The sequence below is a fragment of the Pyricularia oryzae genome, chromosome 4 (genome assembly GCF_000002495.2).
Source record: "Pyricularia oryzae 70-15 chromosome 4, whole genome shotgun sequence".
Taxonomy (NCBI): Eukaryota; Fungi; Ascomycota; class Sordariomycetes; order Magnaporthales; family Pyriculariaceae; genus Pyricularia; species Pyricularia oryzae.
In genome coordinates this window covers 1,785,121-1,799,096 of record NC_017851.1, presented here as the reverse complement: position 1 = coordinate 1,799,096, position 13,976 = coordinate 1,785,121, and the positions used below count along the sequence as shown (strand labels likewise).

Here is a 13,976-nt window from a genome sequence, read left to right as displayed (position 1 = left end):
GGGGTGCCATAGCTTTTGTGAAAGAATCACAGCCATTGTCGTGACATTGGTGTCTTGGCTTTGTTGCGATTGACTAGAGTGGTTGCTGTAGCCACCCCTATAATGTCAAAGAAAGCAAGAAAGCGGGTAAGTGGACGTGACAGCTGTAAGTGGCTGTTTTGGAAGTAGTGTGAATAACAAGAGATAAAAAGAACTGGCCTCTCTGACAAGACTGATGTCGCCCATTGTGTCGCTTGGCCAAATTATGGGCTATACATCAAGGTCAAAATAAAAGTCTCGGAGAATAGAAGCAACGATGTCAGTGTCGTTGGTCAAATACGGAAGCAGAGAGTCCATCAATGACGAATATCTGCTGTTTTCTGCCTTGGTCAGTTATGGAAAGTCGTCACCCAATTTAAGTGTTTCCGGCTCAGATGGATGATCCGTAGGGGGGCCCATAAAGCGACAGAGATCGATACCTGGGCCGTGTTTGTTGGTGTGAACGACGATCCGTTTTCTGGCTAACATCTTGGCTTTTAAAGGGTGATGGCCCGAGTTGCCGGATTTCAGGTCAGTCGCGAATGTGACCAAGATGTAGCCAGATAGTACCGGGATCAGCGCGCTGGTGTTTCTGGTCTTTCCCCTAAGTCTGGGTTGAAATCTCCATGGATAGGCTGAAATCTGAGATCCATCATGGATACTTTGGCCTCTATAGAGCCGAGCCAATATGAATGAGATATTATATTACAGGACAGAGTACATGATTTTACACGTAAGCTATTTTACAAATGGCACGACATCCGTCGAGAGGTAGTGTACACTAAATAAGGCACATATATTTGTACGTTTTTGATCCCATGGAATGTTAGCTCCTGGCATAACCAGAACTGGATGCCCTACGCAGCAACAAAGCGCGACTGGTTGGCTTGGCGGTTCTTGACGTCCATTTGCATCCAGTTTTTGAAGTGTGCGATTCGTGTTACCAGCAGCGTGGCCCACTCTGGCGAAGCAAAGATATTTGCCAGTGCATCGCCTCTCTTGCCACTGACGCAGAGCAGCATGGAACGTTCCATTTCTTCCAACATGAACATGTGTCTCTGATCAAAGAGGAGTTCTGCACTTCTCATTTCATCCATGAGATCGAGGACGGCCCGAACGTCTCGATAGCGGCCCCAGTGCAGCTTCATCTGTGCCGTGTAGAGATCTACACTGGCCCCCAGGATGTAGGATGCTAGGCCCAGCGCTTTGACCCGCGGGAGGATTGCAAGTGCCAGTGGTGACCCAGGGTAGAGTTCGTCCATAGTCTTCAGTCCAGAAATGATGTGGGAAGAATACAGCGGGCCGTGGACGAGCAAGTCGAGCCGAGGCCGGGTATCACCGTCAGGTGAGACAGATGCTACAGAAGGATCTGATGTCTTCGTCGGCTTCTTTCTACGACGTGGTGGCGGTTTGCCATTCGCGTCAAGCCCTAGTCGGGAAACCATGGAAAATACCTCGCGCTCCAAGACGTCCCATAGCTCAAAGTCAGACTTGGTCAGCAACATGAGGGAGTTGACCCGCCCACGCTCCCGGTTCCTTAACTCATTCGCATTGATTCTGGAGTCTATGCTGCCCTCGCTTTCCATAGGCGACGGCCCGGACGTCTCGAATGACACCTCTGATGCATCGGGAAGCGAGGGCTTTTCATCCAACTCCACGCTTGCCTCATCTGTTTGGGATGCCTCAGTTTTCAAAGCTGACTGGTCTTTTCGACCTGCCATATACTCTTCTCGGTTCAAGGGCATATGCTCTGGATGTGCCTTTTCTGGCCCCAAGGATGTCATTTTGCGCTCTGAGTCGGCCTTTTCGCCAGGTTTGAGAATTCCAAGAGCCCTTTTGGCGGCGACACGGAGACTAGGTGGGAAACTGAGAAGCTTTTCATAACGTTCTTGCGCTGACATGTCTGAACCGGCGTTGCGACCAAAAGGATCAATGTTGTGCAGCTGACGCATGCTCTTCAAGAGATCTCTATGATTTGAATTCGTTCCCGGCAGCAGGTTTTGCGATGCCTCAGCAAGAATGCTGCTGATTATACTTTGCTCAGGACTAGACACCCTGGAAGAGTTCATCGAGGATCCAGACATGTCGCCAGAGTCTACCAAGGAACCAAAAATATCCTTAGTCGTAGTCGCCCCATCACCGCCTGGGCTTAGGGGAGTGCGCGATATCTCTTTAAATATGTGGTCAAACGCTTGACGCTCCTTGGGCGTAATTGTCCCGGATGTTTCCGGCCCGTCGTCAACTTCGACATGTTCGTTTTCGGGCGGCGGGTTGAATCTCGGGTCGGCTGCTAGGTCTTCAGGGAGTTCGAAAGGAATGGGGTCTTCGGTATTGAATTTGGGCTCAGCCTGGTTCGGACGCCAATAAAGATGTGACGATGAGGAAGAGAAATTATGCGCAGAAGTTGCATGCAACAGAGAACAGAAGGCAAGGTGCGCCGGCTTTGGGCGCACAAGACGCTGAATGGTGCGGGTTTGGTAAAGAAATGGAAGCATCGTTGTGGCCATATTCATATTTTGGGATAAAACCGCGAAAAAAAGGCGAGACAAAGGGCTGATGGTGAATTACGACGGCATCGCGAACTTTCTGGCAAATGCCTACCGCAGTCGAAGAAATGTTTGATGGTCTTGGCAGGCACTCAAAGTAGGAAAATTTCCGGATAAGAACATTTCACTGTTATCGCGTCGCGTCTACAGTGCGCGGTACCGTCAAGCCCTGGAGCTGTGAGGAGAAACACTGTGCTGGATTCTCCCTATGTACTTAGTCCTGCTACTGTGTGGGCAGGGATGGGAAAGCGACCCTTGTGCTATGGATGTCTGATTGCGTCGAAAGCCTTATATATTGTCCTTCATTCAGCTTAGGCCGAAGCATATAGACAAGGAAGGACAGTCAGATTTTTACGAAGTAGGATCCGCTTTGTTTAAATATCACGCTCTCGCAAATTGGCAATTCCGAACACGCCCTTAGCCAATTTTCCTAGAAGAAGGGCACTTTGTTTACTACAAAGTATGTTATTATGGCGATGGCTGCCAATCGCAACCACAGAGCTGACGGTGAATGGATGACCGCCCAGCCCTGTTGGATGTCGAGTCACCTCCTGGGTAATTGCCTGTATCCAGTACGCTCTTTACGTACCGTAGTATGCATCAAAAACCAACTCCCAACTGCAGGCCTATTCCGTACTTCTAGACTCCCAACCCCCCCATTAGTCTAATTTCAAGAATCAAATTGACGCAAACTTCTCCCTTGTTGAACCAAACAGACCATGAGTATTTGATTCGGTATTAGCGGAATTGGTACTCGGCATCCCTGTTGTCGATCCCCACTGGACCAAAACCCTTCTCTCCGGCAGCCCCCAGCAGCCGCATGCGCTCTCTCCTACATCTCCCGTTTTCCCGAACGTCAAATGACCCGCGTTCTTTATTGTTATCTCCCACAGCGCCCGAGCATCCCGTAGGAACCCCCGCTGTCACCGACGCGTTCCTCACGCCGCGTGCAGTGATCTGGTGTCTTGTTTTGGTGTACGAGCATGACACCTGCGAGTGGCATGTGCTAAACCCCGTCCCATTTGGTACTAGATCACCCAACAGCAACCGCCTCGGCCAGTCAATCGCAAAGCTTATCAGCTTAAGCCTAGGATCCAATTCTTCCCCCCACTTGCGTCACACTCCACCCTCCGGACCCAACCCGGCAGACATACCGTTCAAACTCCAGTCCGCGAAGTCTTAGCCTTATTTAGTCTCAGCTTTAACTTGTACAAAATACTTTCTTCCTTTGGCTGGCCAAGCCACTGGCCAAAGCTGACAGGTTCTAAATCATCACACTCTAACAAACCATCGCAGCACTTACTTTTGGGGCTCGCAGCCGGTGGAGTTGGCTGATGTTTGCCACAATACTCGATCCCAATCCAAGGTCGCCGTTGATCGTCTGCAGCTCAGTGCGTCATATCGTCTTTTTATTGTTGACTGCGAGTTTTGACTGAAAGGCTGGTCTTGTCTCTTTTCCGACCAGCATTCTTTTTTTGGACGGACGGAATCGAGCTATAACCCCGCCTGGAAACGACACCTTCTAAACATACCTTACCTTTACCTATCTTAGGTATTTGTAGCTTATACGCTTAACCTGCCTGCCCAATCCTCCGCACGCGATAAGGCGTCGCAGGACTAGGTTGTCTTGCCTGTTATTCCTTGGCCGCAGGTGACTCGACTCTGGCCAGCGCTTGCCCGACGCATCCCACGTCCCTTGACATTCGCTATCCGCACGGCTGGCTCAGGCACCACATCCGCCTGCACGTCGCCCCCACTTCTTGTCGTCCCTTGGCTTGTCTGCCTGCAGATTGACGGCCACACGTACGCATGGCGTCCTCAAGCTCAGGTCAGAAGCCAAAGCTCGGGCTGAATCTACCACTCCGCTCGCCGACACCCGGCACCGCCTCTCCACCTCTGGTCTCGCCTCACCTGCCTAGACGCGCATCGAGCCATCACCATCGCATCCCCCCGACCAGCCTTTTATCGCCCAACTCCGAAAAACCCTCTCGACACAGCGAAGACGACCCAAAGAAGCGCATCCGAAAGCTGCAGAAGAAACGCCACAACGGCGCACACTCCCCCACAATGGAGATACCCGAGCGATTACGGGAGAGCGACCCTGAAGATGAAGACGATGATACCCGGAGGCCCCCATTCACGATGAACCAGAGCATATTCGGCCTGATAGCTGCAGCCGGATCTGCTGTTGACTTCAATGACCGTTTCGAGGGTGCCAGCAGTGATGAGGATGATGACGGTGCCGATGGCGACCACGAACTCACCTTTCCGAGGGACAGGCGGCGGAACATGGCACAGACTGCAATTCTCAGGAGATCCAGGGCTCCCGACGAGAGCCTGGAAGTCGAGAAAAAGAGGCGGAAAGGCTCGGGGCATAAACTCTTGCGATCTCTCCCACAAATATCTCTTCCGAAGCGATTGTCGTCTCTCTCAAAGAAGAGCAAATCATCCAAGAGCAAGGAACCGCAAATCAATGAGGAAGACGAGGCCGACGAATCGCAATCATCTCCCGGAAACTCATCGCCCACCATTGAATCTTCCCGCAATGATGGTCGCCTGCCACCTGTCATGAGTAGGATATTAGAGGCCAGGGCCGAGCTCTCACTTTCGCGACCAAGCCTTGACCTAGACAGGATATACGGTTCAAACTCACCTACTGGCGAGGGCGGCCCGTCAGCCCTGGCGATAAAGCTCAAAGAGATATTTGAGTTCGACCAAGTGGAAGCTGTTATGGACGAATATCCTTGTTGGTTACTCCAAAGCGTTTTGCTTCAGGGATACCTATACATCACCAGCAATCACATATGCTTCTACGCATACCTACCCAAGAAAGCCGTAAGCTACTATGAAATCTGTGGTATACCTAAACTAGATCAGTGTGACTGACAGAGCTGCTTTTTGCAATAGAATGAGGTTGTCAAATCTGGCTACCTGTCCAAAAGCGGCAAACGAAACCCCAAGTACAACCGTTACTGGTTCAGACTGAAAGGCGATGTACTGGCATATTATCGTGATCCGTCGAATCTTTACTTTCCCAGTGGCCAGATAGATTTGCGGTATGGCATATCTGCAACAGTCACAGACAAGGACAAAGATGGCCTCAACTTCACAGTAGTGACGCACCAACGCTCATACCACTTCCGCGCCGACAGCGCTCCCAGCGCCGGCGAGTGGGTAAAGAGCCTTCAGCGTGTCATTTTCAGGTCGCACAACGAAGGCGACAGCGTCAAGATTTCCTTGCCGATTCGCAATGTCATGGACGTCGAGGAAATGCAGGTTGTCCAGTTTGCTGAAACTTGCAAGATCCGCGTTATTGACAACGATGAGACATATGCCATTGATGAGGTATGTTGGTACCATGATTTGCACCATCCTGATACACTGGCATGCTTACATCAAGCTAACAAATTTCGACAACGCCCAAACAGTACTTCTTTTCATTCTTTAGTTTTGGAAAAGAAGCCATCAACGTCATCAAGGCAATGGTTGATCAGCGCCAAGACGGTCAAAAGAATGATGCCCGAGGTTCTGACGAAGACTCGCCTTCCGTCGGACCCCCGTCAAAGTCCAGCTCTGTCAGTGGTGGTCGAGATCGCCCGCCTAGGCTATCGAAAATCAACGATAATGTACGGGCCACACTCGCACCAATGTCGCCTACCAGTCCGACAAATCCAAGCCCACGCGCCAGTGGTGACTTCAGCCGGAGTAGTTTTGATGCGCTACGGAACTTTGGGCGACGCAGCTTGGACCTGGATTCGGCTGTCCGCGAGGAGAGTCAAGTTCGGAGGAGTTTTAGTGGACACCGACATGCTCGCTCGAGAAGTAGACCGCGGCTCTCTGAGCATGAGCCCATTCCTGAGAAGCATGGCTCGTCGGATTCTTACATCCAATCTTCTACCGAGGATCCGAGTCTGGCTAGTATCTCGGGACTCATTGTGTCAGGCAGTGAAGACCAATCTGCCAGCCAGATCCTCAAAGGCAGTGATGTTTTTCACAGTCCAACAATTCGACGCGCTGGCTCGAACTCGAGGAAAGGGGATACCAATGACAAGTCGTCTGACAAACACATCTCGAAGGCCAGACCGCAAGCAGGTAATGGGCATTCTCCTGATTTCAACAACAGCGACAAGCCCTCTCGTCAATCAGAAGGACAGGTAAACAACATGGCTTCGCTACCTGTACGAGGTGCCGGAGCCCTTGCTGGCTACCTCAATCGCCCACTGTCGCCCTTCCGCCGCATGAGCAATCTTTTGGCCACTGAATCCATGGGATATGTTGAGAAGGTCTCAGGCATGTGGAAGGGTGGCCACCGCCATTACGACGAGGCAGCCGCTTTGAAGACCGACGACGAGCTCGTTGAGGACGAGGACGAAGAGAAGGTAGCCACTTCTCGGGAGCGCTTCCGCCAGCATTTTGCACTCCCAGAGTCAGAGAAATTGGTTGCCACCTATTTTGGCCACATGATCCGCGTTCTACCCCTTTACGGCAAAATCTACATCAGCGACCGATCATTTTGTTTCCGCAGCTTGCTGCCTGGCACCCGTACCAAGCTCATCCTTCCCCTCAAAGATATTGAGAATGGACACAAAGAGAAAGGCTTTAGATTCGGTTACTCTGGCCTTGTAGTCGTGATCAAAGGCCATGAGGAGCTCTTCTTTGAGTTTGGCCAGGCTGAAGTTCGGGACGATTGCGCCATCACGCTACTTCAGCAGCTCGAATCATCGCGCTATCTCCAAGAGTCGGGGATGCTGGGTCAGGATGAGAAGGAAGATGCGGAAAATGCGGTTGCGGAGCGGGATGCCCTGCAGTCTGCTCGACAGGAAGAGCGACCAACTCATGAGATTCCTCTCCCGAAGCAAACATCTGTAGTCAGCGACGCTCCCACCATCCTGTTCGACGACCCGAAGGCTTCCTTCCTGAACTTCAAGCCACCAAACCCATTGCGCATTACCTGTCTTACTATTGGTTCGCGGGGAGACGTGCAGCCGTACATTGCGTTGGCAAAGGGTCTCTTGCGAGAAGGTCACGAAGTGAGGATTGCCACCCACGCAGAGTTTGAGCCGTGGATTCGATCCCACGGGATTGACTTCAGGAAGGTGGAGGGAGATCCAGGCGAGCTCATGCAACTCTGTATCGAAAATGGAACTTTTACTTGGCAGTTCCTGAAGGTTGCCGCCTCAAAGTTCCGCGGTTGGCTCGACGAGCTCCTTTCTTCCTGCTGGCAGGCGTGTCAGGGATCAGATCTGCTCATCGAGAGCCCCAGCGCCATGGCTGGCATCCACATCGCGGAAGCATTGCAGATACCGTACTTCCGCGCCTTCACAATGCCCTGGACACGGACAAGGGCGTACCCACATGCATTCGTTATGCCGGAGCACAAGATGGGTGGCGCTTACAACTACGTGACATACGTCATGTTTGACAACATGTTCTGGAAAATGACTGCACAGCAGATCAATCGTTGGCGAAACGTCGAGTTGGGTATCCCCAATACGAGCCTGGAGAAGATGCAGCCGAACAAAGTGCCGTTCTTGTACAACTTTAGCCCGTACGTGGTGCCTCCACCTCTCGACTACAGCGACTGGATTCGTGTGACGGGCTACTGGTTCTTGGATGAGGGCACTCCCCGCAAGGCTGCCGCAGAGATCGAGGACGGCGATGGATCAGAAGAGAAATCCACAGATCAACAAGGTGAAGGCAAAAATGCGGCCAGTGGCAGCAACTGGACGCCTCCACCTGAACTGGCCGATTTCATCGAGCAGGCCAGGGCTGACAAGAAGAAGCTCGTGTACGTTGGCTTCGGGTCCATCATTGTCAATGATCCGGTCAAACTGACCCAGGAGGTCATCGATGCTGTAATCAAGTCGGATGTGCGATGTATACTGTCCAAGGGCTGGTCTGACCGGATGAGCACTGGCAGCAATGCTACAGACCCCAAGCCTGCAGAAGATGGGGAGAAGGTCGAAACTGACCAGCAGCCTGTGGAGAAGAAGGAAGAGCCAAAGCTCCCACCAGAGATCCTCCAGATCAAGTCGGCGCCGCACGACTGGCTCTTTGCGCAGGTGGACGCGGTTGCGCACCATGGTGGGTCCGGCACGACTGGAGCCAGTCTTCGCGCAGGTGTTCCTACCATCATCCGCCCCTTCTTTGGAGATCAGTTCTTCTTTGGCGCCCGAGTCGAGGACCTCGGAGTTGGTATTTGCGTGCGCAAATGGGGTACCAACGCCTTTGCTCGCGCACTGTGGGAGGCGACCAACAGCGAACGCATGATTGTCAAAGCACGCGTTCTGGGAGAACAGATCCGAAAGGTAGGAAGCTCTCATACGACTGCCCTCGAACGAAGCCATGTTGTTTGTACTAACAAAAGATCCAAACTATAGGAAAACGGTGTCGAGACGGCGATTCAGTGCATCTACAGAGACATGGAGTACGCCAAGAGCCTCATCAAGGCCAAGGCGAACAAGAATACGAAACAGCAACCGAGCAAGCAAGAGGGTCACGGAGGCGAAGTCCACGATGACGAAGGCAGCGACGATGATACGGAGGAGTGGACATTTGTCGGCGGCAACGACCCGGGAGATGGTGGTGCGGAGTTTCCCGACGCCGCTTACCGGCGCCAGGAAAGCGCGAAGAGCGGTGACGCTTCGGTCGGCCTTGGACTCGGTCTCGGTGCCAGCTCCAGCGGCGGAGGAAAGGCGCTCGGCAGCAAGGTCCTCAGTGGCGCCTAAGTGATGTGCCGCTAGGTGGGGGCTATGCTATTGCAGGTGCCAACATTGTTGCCCGGTGGACAGAGGCGGTCTTCGGTGGGGAAGCAGTCCCAAGGGCGGAGGCGCAGTGCGATGAAGCTCTAATGTAATACGATGACGGCCTGGGAGGCTTTTGTTTTCAGTGGACAATGTGGGGATTGGGATGGGGTGCGTGCTGCAAGAACCAGCGGGTCACACGAATGTCATGACATTGGCATCGACACAAGATGCATTACGACCAGGTGAAGGCGTTTGGGTTCATGGGTTTGTTTGTGTAAGGCAGCAGAGACAGGGATTAGCAGGGTTCAGGTGCCCTCTTTCATAATTTTAGGCATAGGAATAATACATATCTGCAAGCAGCATCTTAGCAGCCATTGGATGCCAGCTTTTTCCTTGGGCATTTCAACTCGGCGACTGTTGTTCACTGCAGACCTGGCAGCCAAGTAAAATTTACTGCTAGAGAGCGCCAAACAAAAACATGTAATTTTAGCTACACCGCCCAAGTAGCGACCATCACCAAGCTGGAAACCCGGAAAGACGAAGCTAAACTAGACAAACTCGACAAAACGCCAGAAACCTAATCAAGAATACCCGATAAGCCGCCCAATTCCCGACAAGAAAAAAAAAACACTCAATATTGCTCCTTCCGATTCATCAAGTTGAGCAACGGCTTCTCCTGGCACATGCGGCTCAAATTCTCCTCCATGATCCTCAGCAGCCGGTCCCAGTAGCAAGGGGTGATCCAACTAATGTGCGGCGTGATGAAGACGTCCGGATGGTCCCAGAGCGGGTGGTCCGCCGGCAGCGGCTCCGGGTCCGTCACGTCGAGGGCCGCGCCGCGGATCTTGCCCGTCTCGAGGGCGTCGACGAGGGCGGCGGTGTCGATGACGGGGCCGCGGGAGATGTTGCACACAAACGTCCCGCGCTTGGCGCCCTTGACGCACGACTTTGAGTCTAGCTGGCCGCTGGTCGGGAAGTGTGAGTGCACACCTCCGGGGTTCAGGTAGTCGTTGCCTTGGTCGTCGGTGTAGCGGCCGTCGGACATGGTACTGTCGGGAGTCTGCATGCCGTCGTCTGAATCATATGGCGGACTGGGCATGTGTCCCACTGAAGGTCGCTTGACATGGTGCGACTGTTCAAAACCGTTGGTCACGGCATTGGAACTGTCATACATATCGTCACCCATCGTTTCGTCCAGGGCGCCCCCCAGATAGCCGTTCGGGTTGCCATTGATGCACCCGTTTGCACACCCTACGCCACTTCCACTGGCAAGTGTGTGGCTCTTCTTGTTGACTCTGTAAAAGTAGTCCGAGTCCCTGCTCTCGGCCAGTACATTGAACTGCTCGTAACTAAGCAGCTGCCGTGTGGCGTCGGTCAAGGGGGTGCAAACAACCAGGATGTCGAGGTCCGAGGCCAAGAAGTTGTTAAGGTCATCGGTGCTCTTGCCATGGAACCACCTTGCTGGGAGGATACCGTCAGGATCCCCTGTTCCGGGGATACAGTAGGAATCGTCACGTCGCTGCTCGGGTGTTCGGCGCTCAGTTCGGGTGTATGCATAAATCTCCATTCCCATGGCGCTGGCCACTCGGGCGCACTGACGCCCGATGGCCCCGTATCCGAGTACGCCCCTGAAGTCCGCAGGGAGTCAGCCCAAACTATGTTGCCTCGTGGGGTATTGGTACCATGTGGACCAATTGGCGGGGAGGTTGGTATGCAAAAACTTACATGCGAAGACCTGGGCTATCCTCAGTGGACTGGAACTCACTTGCTTTCGCCCAGCGGTGCTCCCGCATGAATTTGTGGGCGCGAAGAAAATGGTGTTGCGCCATCAACCATGTGCCAATGACCCATTCTGATATTTGGGTACTGTCTCATTCTCATTCTCAGCAAGATGTCCAAGTCATGTGTACAGATACAGAGGCCTCCAGCCAATCTGCAGATTGGTGTCCACAATATGGCGTTGACCTAAGACCAAATTACAGGGCCAGGGAAGACTTACGAATGGATGCCGTTTGCAGTACAAAATGACACATTATGGTCCTTGTACTTCTCGTGTGTGGTCCATCTATCCGCACCTGCCGATGTGAGCTGCACAAATCGCACACTCTCCATGTGCTCAGGCCGTGGAGGTAGATATGACATGATCATAGTCACCCCCTCAAAGTATTCCGAAGGCAGATCCAGGTACCCCTCCGTAAAGACACATCCGTTGCCCCCGTACAGATGCTGCTCGATCCACCGGACCTTGAGTCCTGGATATCTGGCCTCGACTTCGGCAACCCATTCAGGCTTCGGATCTGTTGGAATGCATACAAGCAGTACATCGCGACTCAGAGGGCAGCCAGGAGAAAACACTCCAAAGGAACCCATTCTCCGGGTACTCGGATAAGTCGATGGGACCTATGAAAGGGACCAGTGTGATAGTTATCACAAAATATAATGAAGTCACTGTTATGGCTCTGTGTTATTCGATGTCAGAGGAAGCGGGGCGGACACGATAAGTCTCAAAGCCACCAGAGTACAAGGAGAGACGACAATTCAGGCACAGGATGAGAACGGTTACGAAAATTGTTTTTCCACAACAGAGTTCATATATCAAGCAATTTTGTTTGGGGGTCCTTTTCAGGCTTGGGGATGACAGGAAGCTAGGAAAGTCAAGTTTCTTAGCCATGAGGCTAAGCTGTGGTCGAGATGCAGATATGGAATCCCGGAGATAAAGCATACTTTTTTTCTCAAGCTAGGTGCACTGGCTGTCCCAACGCTGGGCTGGGCTGGGAGTGGCAATGCCAAATTTGACACATGTAAGTGCTAGAAAATAGGGAATATTGATAAGGAGGACTCCGTAGAGCAAGCTGAGTAACGTTTTGTCAAGTGGTTCGTTGACCTTTGTGCAGAGAACGTATGAGCCTGGTGCTTCATGTGATGTTGAAGACGTGTAGTAGATGCACCTGTAGTCTGCACAAGAGGACCAAGCTCCTCCGAGAGTGACCCCCACATTAACTAAGGAGGCTGAGCCGGTGGCATGGCCACCACTCAAAGCTCCTCAGAGGCAAGGTCAAAGCTCCCAAAATATTGAGTGACAGATACTTGAGGTTTCTATGCCTGTACATTCGGCGCCGACACCGGGAGGGGCAACAATTGGGTTTTGCTAGAGAGGTCGGCGGTGTTGGGGATACGTCTAGAACTAGAACCCTAGTAGCTAGCTGCATAGCACTCAGGGGTGGCGCCACTGAAGAGAAACTCAAATCAGACCGAAACAGATATGGGCATTGGACTTGAAGCAATGTCGACCAGTGAAGGTGTCAAGAGCAACGGCCAGAGCTGTTCCGGGCCAGATTGTCTTGCAAAGCTCGTAACGAGACCAACGCTGCCACTCTTGCTTGGAAGCGGCCGGGTCTAGATGCTTCAATGTCAATCCAGCAACTTCGACGCGAGCCCACGAGTCCACACAGCGTTTGTTGAGTAAAGATAGACTCTGCAAGAGGTACTCTTCAAAAGTCAACGGTCATACGTTAACTTGTGAAACTTTGTAGAAAGCCGGCCGAGGATGGTTTCCTCCTGAATGATGGACTGAGCAATCAAGACCCTGAGAATCTGTGGAAGAAGGGTATAGCTCCAACTTTGTCTGGTGGCTGCTTGCTCGAGTTCTCGCTCCAGTAAGAACGCGAACTTAAGCGAACGATTTCTGGGGCCAGCGCTATCATGAGGTCAAGTATCCCAGCTGAAGACTTTTAGATTGACTTTTAGGGGTCACAGGGCGTTGAAGCAATTTGGGCATCTTGTCCCGGGCTTTTGTGCTGTCGACGGGCTAAAGGAACCGTGGGAATTCAACCGGCGGTTGAGAGGCACAGGTATATTATAATCGCTTGGGAGTTCTTGCATACCGTTTGCGTTGGGGTGTGTTAAGAATGCTTGTGGAAAAGTTCCAGGCAATAATGGGAAGGTACCTATTCCAGTCTTTGTCTACCTAACTAGGTAGGTAGGCATGTACCTTATATAGGTCAGATAGGCTGTTGCCTCTGTATCTCACGGTTCGCGTGAACAAGTAGCACCGCTTGGGCTTATCTCGACTTTTTTTATACACCAAGTCAGAAAGAAAGTTGAAGAGTTCCAAAGGACAAAAAAAATCCATCTCATCTTTCATGCCATGTACTGTTGAATTTGACTTGAAACGCGCCTTCCTCTGATTGCTTGCCTCGGTTTCTGATTGCCGCCTACCTACCCTTGGCACCTACCCTCCACTCCTCCAACAATTCTTAATGCAGCAAGTGGGGGACACGACCTGTACTTGAGATTGGAGTAATATTTCCGCAACAAAAATGACGGGCCCAGTCCCTCTTATGTACAGCAAGTAGCTTCCTTCCTTCTTTACCAATTACTTGGTTGGGAATGCATAATTGACAAGGCAGGCAACCATGTCCAAATGTCCATTCGGCCGAGCCCCCCTCCCGTGTCCCTCCGCATCGAAATAGGTAAGCGTTCAACAGCGTCCGCATATTATTCCGTCCGTGCTATTGAATGCACCCACCAGCTCCCCCAACCTCCGTATTTAAGCGGGACTCGGGCAAGTCCAGCAAACAGCAGCCAGCAGCCAGGCACACCGGCTAAATTCATTTGCACGGAATTTTACACGGAACCTATGGGTTGCAGCCATGCTCGCAAGTGG

The 13,976-nt window shown here is 52.2% G+C and overlaps 3 protein-coding genes across 3 annotated transcripts; 1 reads left to right on the top strand and 2 right to left on the bottom strand.

Moving 5' to 3' along the window:
- Nucleotides 1-587: 587 nt before the first annotated feature.
- On the bottom strand, nt 588-2,635 carry MGG_03458 (uncharacterized protein). Its single transcript, XM_003716420.1, has one exon. The coding sequence runs from the start codon at nt 2,529-2,531 to the stop codon at nt 876-878; it is 1,656 nt and encodes a 551-aa protein (XP_003716468.1). The 5' UTR covers nt 2,532-2,635; the 3' UTR covers nt 588-875.
- Nucleotides 2,636-3,729: 1,094 nt separating this feature from the next.
- On the top strand, nt 3,730-9,695 carry MGG_03459 (Atg26p). Its single transcript, XM_003716419.1, has 4 exons — nt 3,730-5,399; nt 5,472-5,909; nt 5,993-8,872; nt 8,945-9,695. Exons 1-4 carry the CDS (start codon nt 4,374-4,376, stop codon nt 9,290-9,292), a joined length of 4,692 nt encoding a protein of 1,563 aa, XP_003716467.1. The 5' UTR covers nt 3,730-4,373; the 3' UTR covers nt 9,293-9,695.
- Nucleotides 9,696-9,941: 246 nt separating this feature from the next.
- On the bottom strand, nt 9,942-11,103 carry MGG_03460 (2-hydroxyacid dehydrogenase; the record flags this gene model as incomplete). Its single annotated transcript, XM_003716418.1, has 2 exons — nt 9,942-10,938; nt 11,036-11,103. 2 exons carry the CDS (start codon nt 11,101-11,103, stop codon nt 9,942-9,944), a joined length of 1,065 nt encoding a protein of 354 aa, XP_003716466.1.
- Between the last annotated feature and the right edge of the window lie 2,873 nt (nt 11,104-13,976).

What these genes read in the sequence shown, in the direction of transcription:
- MGG_03459 (XM_003716419.1), top strand. Translation starts at nt 4,374, where the DNA reads ATGGCGTCCTCAAGCTCAGGTCAGAAGCCAAAGCTCGGGCTGAATCTA. An exon ending in CATACCTACCCAAGAAAGCC is followed by an intron (nt 5,400 to 5,471) that starts GTAAGCTACTAT and finishes TTTTTGCAATAG; the next exon opens with AATGAGGTTGTCAAATCTGG. An exon ending in TGGGAGAACAGATCCGAAAG is followed by an intron (nt 8,873 to 8,944) that starts GTAGGAAGCTCT and finishes TCCAAACTATAG; the next exon opens with GAAAACGGTGTCGAGACGGC.
- MGG_03458 (XM_003716420.1), bottom strand. Translation starts at nt 2,531, where the DNA reads ATGAATATGGCCACAACGATGCTTCCATTTCTTTACCAAACCCGCACC.